Source organism: Carcharhinus amblyrhynchos, chromosome 20 (assembly GCF_965287045.1).
Source record: "Carcharhinus amblyrhynchos chromosome 20, sCarAmb.v2.hapA, whole genome shotgun sequence".
Taxonomy (NCBI): domain Eukaryota; kingdom Metazoa; phylum Chordata; class Chondrichthyes; order Carcharhiniformes; family Carcharhinidae; genus Carcharhinus; species Carcharhinus amblyrhynchos.
The window spans coordinates 8731404-8745277 of NC_137343.1; the positions used below are offsets into that span (position 1 = coordinate 8731404).

General features: G+C 43.1%; 1 protein-coding gene across 3 annotated transcripts in view; it reads left to right on the forward strand.

The window, feature by feature from the left end:
• Window positions 1–961: 961 nt before the first annotated feature.
• The window catches only part of cltcl1 (clathrin, heavy chain-like 1), a 60831-nt gene continuing 47918 nt past the window's right edge, over window positions 962–13874 (forward strand). For all 3 annotated transcript variants that reach the window (XM_080208067.1, XM_080208068.1, XM_080208069.1), the window contains exon 1: window positions 962–1092. In XM_080208067.1, coding sequence (XP_080064193.1) covers window positions 1051–1092 — 42 coding nt within the window. In that variant the 5' untranslated portion in view covers window positions 962–1050. The remainder of the gene's footprint in view (window positions 1093–13874) is intronic.

A 13874-nucleotide genomic window follows, 5' to 3' on the forward strand; every position in this document is an offset into this window, starting at 1 on the left:
GGAGGGACACAAACATGTAAATAACATAAGCAACTGAAACAACTTCGGGTTAATAAAAACATAGATCTAGAAAAATCGTACACCTCGAGAATATAAATGTTTCCTAAAAGGATGGTACAAGAATGTTCTATTTCTTTGCATACGCCTCTGATGTGTGGGGGGACTATGTAACGCCGGCGGAGGCAGCAGGTTCAGTAGGTAAACAGGCAGGACAGCCGGGCCACGTGATTGAAATTCCTGACGCCTGGTCCCACCTCCTCTGCGCACCGGTTGGTCCAGGCCGGAGAGCGGAGGGCGGGGTCCGCTGGAGGAATCGGCACTGCGATTGGCCGAGGTTTGCTGTCAATCGTTCTGAGTGATGTGGTAGGTGGGCGGAGACCTGGGAGGAAGGGGGCCGGACCACAAAGAAGAGGGATCTATGATTGGCTAACCCAGGTTGTCAATTCGTGCGAAGGGCGGGGGGAAGGAAGGGAGGGAGCAGGTAAAGTGGGCGGGCCCGGTGACGGGAAGACGGCACTACCATTGGTGGGAACCAGCTGTCAATCAATGTGAGTGATGTATGATGGGCGGGGACGAAAGAAAGTGAGCAGGTGGAGTGGGCGGGCCCGGCGTTGGGCACCGGCGCTACGAATGGTCAACTTTAGCTGTCAATCAATCCGAGTGACGCATGATGAGGGCGGAGATCGGGAGGGGGCGACCGTGATTGGCTGCGCGTGGGCTGTCAATCAATATGAGTGACATGGCTGGGCGGGGACGGAGGCGGGGAGCAGGCGGGATGGGCGGGCTCTGGGGCGGGAACGCGGCGCGTCGATTGGCCCGATGGGCATCTGTCAATTAATACAATGAAGGAAAGAGGAGGCGATGATTGGACAATTCGCGTTGTCAATCTTGACTGACGTATGAGGGGGCGGGGAAAAGGGGAGTAAGAGTCGCATGCGCAGTAGGTCTAGCCAAGCTCGGGAGGAGCAGCAGGGGGGCCACAGTGAGAGGCAGCCGGCAGCTTGAAATACTTCTCATTCCCCCCCTCTGTTACCTGCACTGACTGCAAACATGACTCAGATACTCCCCATCCGCTTCCAGGAGCACCTGCAGGTAAAGGAGTGACCCATGCGAATTAAATCTTTCATTATTTAAGGGAAAAGGGGGGGTGGTTTAATATGGGGGTTAATTGGGGGGGGAGGAAGCCCCTCTCCCTCACCCTCACCCGGAGCTGGTTGTTAAGCAACCGCGGCCTAGCTGTGGGGAAAGCCTGAAGCTAGGAATTTGGGGAGTGAGGTTGGAATTGTCCCTTTTTTTTCCCTCCAATAAACCTGTGTGAGGGATTCGGGTATCCCTCGCCATCCATTTTAATCACCCATTCCCCTTGGGCTGTTCAGCCACGGGGAGCCTCACTGGGTTGGGGGAGTTCTTCGACCAGGAGAAGCCTCACTAGGTGCTGTTTTATAAACAAACGACTGTAAATGGTGTGGGAAAGACCAGGGATGGGGGCGGGGGGATATCCATCTATCCAGCCTTGTGGGGGGGGGGTGTCTGGAGTTGAGTTGAATGGTGGAAAAACAACCTTTTTTCATATGTGGGATGGATAGTATTTACCTTCTCCTCTCCCCTAATTCTCTGCTCCCCACCCTAGGGTGCTAAGATTTTTGTAATTGAATGAATGGAATGACAGCGCCGCCTCCTTTTTAAAATCTTCCATTGGAATGGTCAGTCTCCCTTTTTGCTATCCAAAAAATCACTGCAGTGGGAACACGTTCTGTCGGTGCAATAAACTTGTTTACTCAAGATGTTTGATGCTTTAATGCGTGTTGATGCTTTGATGTTTTAAAGTGAAACACTGCTTCACAACACCATTATGTTAGCTAGATTGAAGTATAAGTGGGTTCAGTACGTGAAAACACTTGGTGAATCTACAGATTTTCTCCCAGTTTATGAACGTTGTCGCATTTGCTTAATTAGTAGTTTCTATTAGTTTTGCGGCAATTTAAGGCTCTTCACAGCTTCTAGTTGATGTAGTGCAGGGAGCTTCGTTCTATTCTACTATCTGCATCTTGATTTTTAACATTCCCCTCCAATTGCGGCATTGAGCGTTGAGATTGTGATAGGGCAGGGATTTAAATCTGTTCCATTTTAAAAACTTCATTTTTTGCCTGAAGTTTAAACCGCTTCCAAGATTATATGATGATCCCTCAGACTATGTTGCTCTGTCACTATTTTAAACGAAAAGTAGTAACGTACCTGAGATGTTTACTTTCCCGTTTTTGAACTCTCAACCGAGTTTACAATGTTGGCATTAGATAGTCGGTACACTTCAATTAAGGTTGTTTCCTGGCTACCCTGACATCTCTTCCCGCCCGCATGAGTAGGACCATGTTTGTCGCAATGACTATTGATCGATGGCTTACAAGATGGTCGAACTTCTAACTGACTGTCAGAATCCTTTGCTATTCAGTCAAGTAGAACAAATGGTAATTGAGCCGCTCGAAGTTATGATGTTTGGCTTGAGCCTTCCCTTTGCTCATTGTTAAATACACCGATTGCCTTTCGCCACCCCTCACGATACAGTAGGTGCTTGATAGCTGGTGCAGACTCGATGGACCGAAGGGTCTCTTTCAGTGCTGTAAAACTGACTTGCGAACCTAATCACTTTCAAATCTTTTTAAAACCTCTCAGTAGGATTCTGTTTTCCTATTACAGACTCACCAAGGGTGATGTAGCTCTTAAGGGTATATTGGGACACTTGAGCAAAGTACATGGGTCATAAATTCCATCAGGATTAGACCTATGGCCAATCAAGCCTACTCTGCCATTCAGTATGATCAAGCAGATCTTGGGTTTCACCTCATTTTCCTCCTGTCCCACAAATTCCTTGATTCCCTGACAGTGTTGATTGAGCATCCACATTTTTGGGGGTAAAGAATTCCAAAGATTCACTACCCTCAATCTTCACGTGAACAAGTAATGTTGCATGTTTTAATTTCAAAGGATGCATGGAATTTTTTTGTTGTGCTGTAACTTGCTTATGGAAATTCCTGGGTATTGAAAATGTATGGTCATGTTATCTCATTTGAAGAGTTTTTCAAGTTTCACTCTGCTTACAAAGTTGGGCTGAACTGAGGTCAAATAGTCTGCAAGTGCATTAAGTCTAGTTGTAGAATTCTGGTTTTGATTACTGACTTGTGTATTATGTAAGACTTCATTGACAGTGATAAATGTACTATTTTTATTCCCCTAGTAGTGCTGCACTAGTGGTAAGATGGTAAAATATCTAAATCTGGATAATGTGTTAATGTCTCAAAGGTTCAACTTTTTTAAATTGAGATATAAAATTTGCACTTGTCTACAATCTTGTCTTTGGGACTTTGCATTTTGTCTCAGACCCTGTCCAAATTAGTCATGAAGTGAAATTCAGAATGAAGTGTTAGTAGATGCCTGTCTTTGAAGAGCCTACATGAAATTGGAAATGCCAACTAAATAGGCTTTTGTAAGAACATAAATAGGAGCAGGAGTAGGCCAGCTAGCCCTTCGAGCCTGCCCTGCCATTCAATAAGATCATGGCTGATCTGTCGTGGCTCAGTTCCACATTCCCGCCCTCTCCCCATAACCCTTAATCCCCTCATCAAAAACCCATCAACCCGCGTCTTAAAAATATTTAGCAAGGTAGCCTCCACCACTTCAACGGGCAGAGAATTCCAGAGATTCACCACCCTTTGAGTGAAGAAGTTCTTCCTCAACTCTGTTCTAAACCGCCCCCCCCCCTTATCTTGAGGCTGTGCCCCCTAGTCCTACTATTCTTTCTGAGCGGGAAGAGTCTCTCCACCTCTATCCTATCCATCCCATTCATCATCTTATACGTCTCAATGAGATCTCCCCTCATTCTTCTAAACTCTAACGAGTACAAGTCTAATTTATTCAGCCTCTCCTCATAGCTCAACTCCAGCATCAGCCTAGTAAACCTCCTCTGCACTCCCTCCAGGGCCAAAATATCCTTGCATAAGTACGGCACCCAAAACTGCACACAGTACTCCAGCTGCGGCCTCACCAATGCCCTATACAGCTGCAGCAAGACCTCCCTACTTTTATACTCAATCCCCCTCACTATGAAGGCCAGCATCCCATTTGCCTTCCTGACCACCTGCAAGCTGGGTTTTTGCGACTCATGCACAAGGACCCCAAGGTCCCTCTGCACCGTCGCCTGCTGCAGTTTTTCTCCACGTAAGTAATAATCCTTCCTACCATATTTCCTGCTAAAGTGGACCACCTCGCACTTGCCAACATTAAATTCCATTTGCCATTTTCTGGCCCATTTGCCCAGCCTATCTAGATCCTTCTGTAGACTCTCACCACCCTCTGCACAATTTGCCTTTCCACCAATTTTGGTGATTTTTTTTAAATTGTTTAAACTTTTATTCCATCTTTGAAGTTACAAAGCCAATGCTCAGTGGGCTGGACAAATCCAGATCTCTTCCACGCTTGCTACAAAAATCAAGTTCCATTTGAATCCAATTCATGGTCCCCACAAGACACCAGATCCCAGCTGATAGATAAAACATCACGCCTTGTCTCAGGCTTGATCTTAGCCAAAATATGAAGAGTGTATTCTTGATCCACAATTGTGTAATTGAGGTTAGGATTGATTTCAGCACTGAGCAGAGACTATTCCTACTTGTTGGGCAGATTAGTAGTATCAATTACTGCCCTGGAGGCAGATTGAAAGATGGAGAAATAGGGCTAACTATTTCAGTTTGGTGCTATTAATAAATTATAACGACTAAACATTTTTTGACCAAGATGGAAAAATGAACAAACAGTGGGTACAGTTCTACAGTCAGTTCATATTGCAGCAGTTCCCACTAACCCTGATAAGTTAACAAGCTATAGTGGAAAGAAAATTTGATCCTGTCCTCTGACGTATATGTTCAGCAATGATGGTTATCAAGAATAGATTCATAGCCATCTCTCCTAATCCCCTCAAGGTTGCTGAGGCCATTTGTGGCTTAGTCTGGACTCAAATCAACTTAAATCATTAATACTGTGGGTGGCATGGTGGCACAGTGGTTAACAGCTGCCAATTCCAGGCTCAATTCCAGCTTTGGGTGGTTTTGCCTTGTGAAGGTTGAGACATTCTCTCAACGTGTGCTTGGTTTTCCTTCCAAAGATATGCAGGTTAGATGGATTGGCCATGCTAAATTGCCCCCCTTAGTGTCCTGAGATGTTAGTCATGGTAACTGCATGGGATTGCAGGGTATGGGGAGGGCCTGCCTGGGATGCTGTGAGCTGGCTTGTCTCATTCTGCACTCTAGGGATTCTATGGTTCTAACCTTGGGTTTTTGTTGGTACCACACATCTCTTAAATTTCAGTAATTTTGTACAGTATGATGGGCTGTATGAACTCAACTATCTTGAAAGGTTGTCTCTTGAATCTAAGTTGCAGTTCCTTTGTGCAACTGCAGTAACAAATGCCTTGGATTAACAGTAGGGGTACTGGGAAACTAGTGTGATTTGTAGCAGTAAGCACTAGGTGTTGTGTAGAACAGATAGGAAAACTTCATTGCATTTGAAAATGACTCATTTCACCCTGACAGCTTGTATATTTGTAGTGCCTTTAATGCAGATTTTAAAATCTCCACAGGCATTTTTTAAAAATAAAAAGACTGAACTGCACAAGGATGGGCTAGATGATTAAAAACATGCTTGGGTAGATTTTTAAGGAGTTACGTGGAGGAAAGTGAGGTGTAGGGAGTGAATTCCAAAGCTTGGGACCTGGGCAACTGAAGTACACATCAGTGGTGAAACAGTTAAAATCTAGGATGCTGAAGAAGTCAAAATTGGTTGTGATCCTATTTTGGAGGGGTTTGAAGACCACGATGAGAATTACAAAATTGTTGTCTGACTGGAAAATGTTGATCAGCAAACACACTTGAGGTGAAGGAGTTGGTGCAGTTCTAAGGCATTGGCATCAGATTTTGGATAACAAATTTATGGAGGGTAAAATGTGAAGCATCAGCCAAGTGTGCATTGGAATAGTTGGGCCTGGGGTAATGAAGGCATGGGATGAGGATTTTGGCAGCAGATGGGCTGATAATAGAGGTGGAAATAGATGGTCTATGACATGAATGAGGTTGGAAGCTCCTTTCTTAGTCAAATAGGGTGTCCAAGTTTTGGTTTAATCTTGGGCTGTTGCCAGGGAGAGTTAAAGCTGATAGAGAATGGAGTTTAGTGGTGACCACAAACAATTGTTTCAGTCTCATTTTAGTTTTGGGCATTCTGCTCATCCAGAACTCTTGCACAGCAGTGTGATAGTTGGAATGAAAATGGGATTTCTCAGCACTCAGTTCTGAAATGTTGACTTCAAAGTTGGCAGTAATTTTTAACAGCAAAGGCTAAACTTACTTTGCTAAGTGACCCCCCACAAAATACTCTGCAGTGTTAAGATTGGATAATGAGTGCAAACCCAGTTCCAATGTGTGGTTGACTCTTTAGTTGTCACCTGAAACAGCTGATAATTCAAGGTTGGATATTTCTAGCTGAGTTGAGACCAATTCTTCTCTCTGGAGAGGAAGAAATAGAGAACAACATTAAGTTGTGATCTGTCAAATTCAGACCTGGGTGAGCTGAGTCACAGAAGTTAAAAGGAGGTTAATAGTGGAACCTCTATCACTCTGGTATTCATTCCATTACTGATATCTTGGATATTATAATACTGCTTTTGTGGGATTAGTGTCACTGGCCAACATTTGTTACCCATCACTTAAATGTCAGTGAAACTAAAGCACCTGTTTACAAATAGCAGTTGGTATTTGTTTCAAAACTGCTATATGAAATCTTGTGGGTCTCTGCACAGATTGGAGTCCCTATAAATTTACAAGTATTGATCAAAGTTTTGGTATGAGGGGCATTTTGGGACTCTAGATCTGTTCTCTGGAGGTTAGAACAATGGGGGAGGATCTCATTCCAATCTGCAGAATACTGAAAGGCTTGGATAGTGGATGTGTGGAAGATGTTTGTTAGGAGGAGAGACTAGGATCAGAAGGCACAGTAAAGGGGCAGCACTTTAGAACCAAGTAGAGGAGGAATTTCTTCAGCTGGAGTGAATTCATTATTACAGAAGGCTGTGGAAGCCAGATCATTGAGTTTATAAAGATTCTTGGTTGAGCTCAAAGTTTGCAGGAGCAGACTTGATGTGCTGAACAGCTTAATTCTGCTATATCTTGTCAATGTTATCTGTTTAATCCATTTTTACAAGCCTTTCTTTCTAACTGCTGCAGGAGATCTTTTCTGGTTTTGAAATAACTTGGTTAAAAACAATTTGCTAGTTGCAGAATCCAACTTTAAGTGTAAGTTTTCAGACAAATCCAGTAATGAGAACAATTAACACAACTGAAATATTTGAATGTCTCTTGGGGTGAAGACAACTTAAGTCTGCTGAACAGAAGTATTTGAATGTAGTTGGTACTTCAATCAACAGTGCAATGCTACTGAAACTAATCTTTGAAGCAGGACGCAGACTGGCCCTTATACAAAAAGCTAATGCATTGGACTCTGCAGGAGCGTACACAGCTACATAAATTTGTTTTGGCATTGCTACAGCTATCCACATTAAGTTCCCTAACTTAACCCAACTTGGGTTCTCTCCCACCTACGCTCCTTTATGCTCTTATGGATCATAAATGCTACATAAATAATCTTGTTCCTGTGAACCCTTCATGATCTGATATGTCTTGTTTGCTAAAGCTTTGGAGTTGCACTGCACTTGCCTGTCTGGGGCATAAGATTGCCATACCTCTGGTCAAGACATATTCTTTGTATAACTGCACAACACAGTATCCTCAAATCCATTCACAAGCTCAGGGTTGGTTTCTGCCTTGATGGTATTGAGGACACTAGTTGCTGACGTTTCCCACTGCTGAGTGAGGTGCGTTGTGAAGCGGTTACACAGTTGGTCATTCAGTTTAGACCATAGTGGCCATTTGGTCCATCACATCTATTCTCTCATTCAATGAGATCATGACCAGAATGGTAAACCACAACTCCATTTTCCAACCTTTATTCCTTACTAATTAAAAAATCTGTCTCAACTGTGAACATAGCCCTTCTGAAATATAGAATTCCACAAATTCACTACTACCAGAAGAAATTCCACTTATCTTTTTAAGGGGACAACCCACTATTGCCCTCAATCCCAGACCCTCCCATGAGGGGATCTCAGCATCTACCTTGTCATCTGTCTCAAAAGTTGCTTCACCTTTCATCATGCATTGTCCTGCCTATCAGTATGCAGGTGTTCTGGTCCCCATTGTCAATTTGGGAAGGTTGTTTCATAACCAGCTAGTCATCTTTTGGAGATGGGGGTACCTTTTTTGGTGTCACATTTTATTCCTGCTATGTACATAGAAACAGCAAGGTATTTAATACTCAGGTAATGATCTGTTACTTGTTGGAGTCGACACTTTTCCCAGGTAACCTTGGAAATCACTTTTGGGTCATTGCACTTGGCAAAAGAGGAAGCTTTTGAGTGTGCTTGTTTAGACAATTAACTGAGATACTGTCCCAGAGATAAGCCTTGCTTAATTTCATGGACATGATTTAAGTCCTTGTCAAGTGAGTAGCCACTTGTCTATGATGCCACCGTTTTAACCACATGCACCAAGGTTAGCAGCAACTACCTTTCCTACAGAATACAGGCCAGTGTATTTCAATGCATGCCAAGGAGGTAAGGCACTCTGCTTTTGTCTTGTTTTGTCAACAACTTGTATTTGTATAGTATCTTTAATTCAATGATTTAACTTGAGCTGCTTCTCAGCGTAAAAGCAATTTGACATACACCCCCCTGCCACATGAGCTGACACCAATAATGAACAAGATTGTTCTTGGTATTTGTGTTGCAAGTGAGGTTGTCATGTATTGCCCATTGACAGTGGTGGTGATCTGTCTTGTATCTACTGCAGCCCGTGTCATCTCGTTATAACTGCAGGGCTTTCTGTAGTGATTTTATACTGGGCCATTTCACATCTGGGCAGAACTGGGTGAGGATGATAGATTTACTCCCCAGTCGAGTTTTGTAATTAATGAGCAGGTTATTACTGACAATCTTCCAGCTGCCGTGGTGGGGTTTAAATTCCTGTCTAATGGATTATTAGTCCAGTAACATTGCCACTGTGTGCTACCATTCCACTTAACAGATGAATACCAAAGAACATCTTGTAGAAGTTTGGAGGGGCTTCTGGAGCAAAGCAGTGAAGTCACGGCCCCCGGTGATAGTGAATTGGGATGGTGAGGGTTGTGTGGATGGTGGAGATTAGATAGAGGGGTTTGAAAAACAAAGATCTGAATTCTAACATCACCTTTAACAGTGGTGCAATTTAGGATACAGATTTGAATGGCTTCCATCTTGCAAAGGGTGGAACATGGAAAGCTTGCTTGGAATGGTCCAAGTCAAGAAAGGAGGGTTTTGACAGCATTAGTTGAGTGGAGTCAGGCAATGCTCAGAAGAAAATAGGTGGTGTTGGTGTTATGGATGTGATCAGAGCCTCCTACCTCTTAAATAATACCCTGGGTTGTGAACAATCTGATTCTTCATCACTTGTCAGGTGATGGAATCTGGCTTGGGAACAGTTTGCAGCAGAGATCCTTGTGCACATTCAACATCAATGAATAATGAGATCACACATCCATGACTAGTCCACTTATTCTGACACCAATGTGCCTTGTTTCGTGTGCAATAAATTGAGTCAAGTGAATGAAACATAGCTAGTGCACTTCATTTGTGAGCAATTTAAATCTGTCTTGCTCTTTGCCTAAACCAGCAGTTTGAAGCTGACAGATTTCAGCCTGTGGACAAGCTGTTCTTTGATTCTTTCTGGGTCTAATAATGTGTGGCATTCAAACCTTTTGCTTCATACTTGTGGTCAGTGGACAATTGGAAACCCTATTTTCTGATTGGACTATTCTAATGGTGAGAGCATCTTTTTCTCTCAAATGAGCTGAATTTTACAAATACCTTTTGGCTGAAGGTTAAAAGTGAGGCCAAATGTTTGAATCTGAGTGACAGTGGACACAAACCAACAGCAAATGTAAGGTGGTTAGAGATGTAGGCAACCAACCATATTTGCTTAAAGAAATGAAGCAGCAAAACAAGTTGAAGTGATTTTGTTTTTACAAATTAGCAGAATGCATTTATCAAATGTATATTGTCATTCACAATTTCCTGCCTTGTCCCTTGGCATTTGCTGAAGCTTTCTGACTTGGCTATCTTGAAGACTTTTAGCTACCATTTGATTGTCACATGTATTAACATAATGAAAAGTATTGTTTCATGCATTCAATACAGACAAAACGTATCCTTCATGGAGAAAATGAGTGCAGAATGTAGTGTTAGTCATAGCTAGGGTGTAGAGAAAGATCAACTTAATGTGAAGTAGGTACAGTCAAAAGTGACAGCAGCAGGGAAGAAGCTGTTCTTGAGTTGTTTGGTATGCAATCTCAAATTTTTATCTTTTCCTGAAGGGGAAAGTGTCTGGGGCGGGTGGGGTCCTTAATTATGCTGGCTGCTTTGAGGCAGTGGGAGTTGTAGACAGTGAATGGATGGGAGACTGGTTTGTGTGATGGATTGAACTACATTAACAATCTTTTGTAGTTCCTTGCAGTCTTAAGCAGAGCAGAACCCATACCAAGCTGTGAAGCAACCAGAAAATGTTTTCTATAGTGATCTGTAAAAGTTGAGTTGTAGCTGATGAGCCAAATTTCCTTAGTCTGAGAAAGTAGAGGGGTTGATGGGCTTAAGTAGTGTTGGCATGGGGAGACCAGGACAGGTTGGTGATCTGGACAACTAAACTTGAAGTGCTAGACCCTTCCTTCTACTTCCCTATTGATGTAGATGGGGGCATATTTTCCCTCATGCACCCTGAAGTTGATGACAATTTCCATTTTGTTGACATTGTGGCAACAATCACCCCCTCAATTCATCAGATTCTCTCTTTTGATCTCATCATTGTTTGAGATCTGACCCACTGCAATGATGTCAGCAAACTTGGAAATCAAATTGGAGGGTAATTTGGCCACAGTCAAGTGTATAAGTTGTGTGGGGGGCTGAGAATATAGCCTTGTGGGACACTGGTGTTGAGGATGATCACAGGTGTTGTTGCTTATCCTTTGTGGTCTAAGTTAGTTCAGGATTCAGCCGCAGAGGGAGGTGCTGAGGGCCAGGCCTGGAGTTTGGAGATGAGTTTTATGGAATTAATACTGTTGAAGGCTGAGCTATAGTCAATAAATAGGAGTCTAACACAACCCTGGAGCATCTAGATAACAAGGACATAGAACATAGAACATAGAACACTACAGCACAAACAGGCCCTTCGGCCCACAAGTTGCGCCGACCACATCACCTACCAACCTACAGACCTATCTATAACCCTCAATCTCATTAAACCCCATATACTCATCCAGAAGTCTTTTAAAAGACCCCAGCGAGTTCGCCTCCACCACCACTGACGGCAGCCGATTCCATTCACTCACCACCCTCTGAGTGAAAAACTTACCCCTAACATCACTTCTGAACCTCCCTCCCCGCACCTTAAATCTGTGTCCTCTCGTAGCGACCATTTCAAACCGGGGAAATAGCCTCTGAGAGTCCACCCTATCTATTCCTCTCAACATTTTGTAAACTTCTATCAGGTCGCCTCTCAACCTTCGTCTCTCCAGGGAAAAGAGTCCCAGCTCCCTCAACCTAACTTCATAAGGCATGCCTCCCAGTCCAGGCAACATCCTTGTAAATCTCCTCTGCACCCTTTCAATAGCTTCTACATCTTTCCTATAGTGAGGCGACCAGAACTGCGCACAATACTCCAAATGAGGCCTAAGTGCCAGGCCAGGGAAATGGCTGGGGACCTGTTGCAGCAGTAGGCAAACTGTAGCGGATCTTGGGATGCTGGAATTGAGTCATGCCATGATTAACCTTTTTTGAAGTACTTCGTAATGATGGATGTCAGTCACTGGCTGATGGTCATTAAGGCATGCTGCTTGGGTTTTTCTTGAAGCAAGTAGGGACTTTGGATCACAAGCTGAGAAATGCTCTTCAGAAGGTGATCAAGACCATGGATAAAAGTAGAGCAGTGATCACGTCTCCAGTTCTACAAGATCTGTGAACTATCCCTCTATGTGAACATTTTGACAACTTGTGTTGAAGTAAAACAGGCATTTGACCCTGTGTGCACTCAGTTGAAGCTGCACCATAATTTATTTGTGTACTAAATTTGAAAGATGCTATACATTATTTTTGGGGAACACTTGAAGTTTATTTCAGTAGGAAAAGATTTGAGCTGTTGGGCTAGGTGGCTAAATAAGTAGTTTGCCAGAGAAGTGGAGCTCATCTCCAGTTTTCAGGAATTGAAGGATTGCAGTGTTCTGGGGTGGGGGGGTTGTTTATTCAGTCACTATCATTTTATGCTTTACCACCATTAGCCACTCAATGATTTCAGTTTTAGGATTATTTAGCTTAAAGGTTTGTTTTGCCAAGTCATCTTGGTGCTCTTATGATCTGCAATAGAAAGTTTAAAATTACAATGATGATGGGAATTAGCAGCTCAAACTTGCATTTATATAATGTATTTTAATATAGTAAAACATCCCAAGCTGTTTCACAGAGCATTACCAAATAAAATTGGACCCATCCCAATGTCTGCTTGTGGCTGTAATTTCAGGAAAATAAAGGTTTTCAGGAAAATATGAAGGGCATGGAAATTTGAAGTTGGGTTCTAGGGGAGGGGCACCAACCATAGAATGAAAATGGGATGTGAAAAGGTCAGAATAAAGATAAGGAGGGGGTGATAACATGGGAGGAATTTTAAAATCAGGATGACCATTTTAAATATTGCTGGATTGGGAGCTGGTAAGTCAGTGAGCACAATGGAGGTGTGAAATCTGCTAGGTAACAGTTTTGGAAGGTTTAAGCTGGTAGGGTTACCTGGTCAGTGTTTAAACTGTGCATTTTGCAAAGTGAGGCAATATCAAGTAAATAGTACAATTTTAAAGTGTAAGAACAGACATGGCATGTTCATGTACACAGCTTTGAAGGTGACAGGACAAGCTGATGATTACAGCACAGAGCCTCACTTTTATAAATAGCAGCAGCAGAGTTTTGCTTAAACTTTTGGTTAGATTTCAGCTAGAATATTGTCTGTTCCCAAGCATCACTGCACTTCTGGGAAGCTGGTCCGTGGGTTGAGTGATTTCAGTTAAATGGACAGAATGAGAAGCTTGGGCTGTTCTGTGGCCACCAACTGGGTTGAATTTGAGGTGCTTAAGCTGGACTGGTGATGTTGGGAGCTGGCAGAAGGGTCAACCAGATGCCAACTTGAGCTAAATGTCAGCTTTGTGCTGAGAGCTTTTTCTCCAGTGGGTGAAGGCTGATACTTAACCAAGCCAAGAGATCTTAACATTCTGGGTTGGATTAGGCAGATATGGTAAGAGGCATATTTCTGGTTGCTGATGTGAAGCTAGGGGGCCAGATAGTTGTGAATCCAGGGGAATGATTTGCTTCATGGGGACGATGGTTGGGGTAATAGCTTGGATCTCAAACTGGACAAATACCCAAGAGACTCTCAAAGATTAGGTAGAAAGAAGGGGAGAAACTGGAATTTAGTCAATATACTAAAAGCCTTCACCTTGTGAAGCCAGACCATTAAGTGTCCATTAGTTCTGCAAAATTAGCTAAATCCCATAATCAAATATCTGCTGCACAGCAATGTGGCTGACTAAAATGCCTTCAACAGCCAAGCAATCCCCTATGTTCAAGGATAATGTGCAACAAATGCTGGCCTTGCCAGCAGTGTCCAGATCCCATGAACAAAGAAAACAATGCTGTATAAACCTTTTTCATT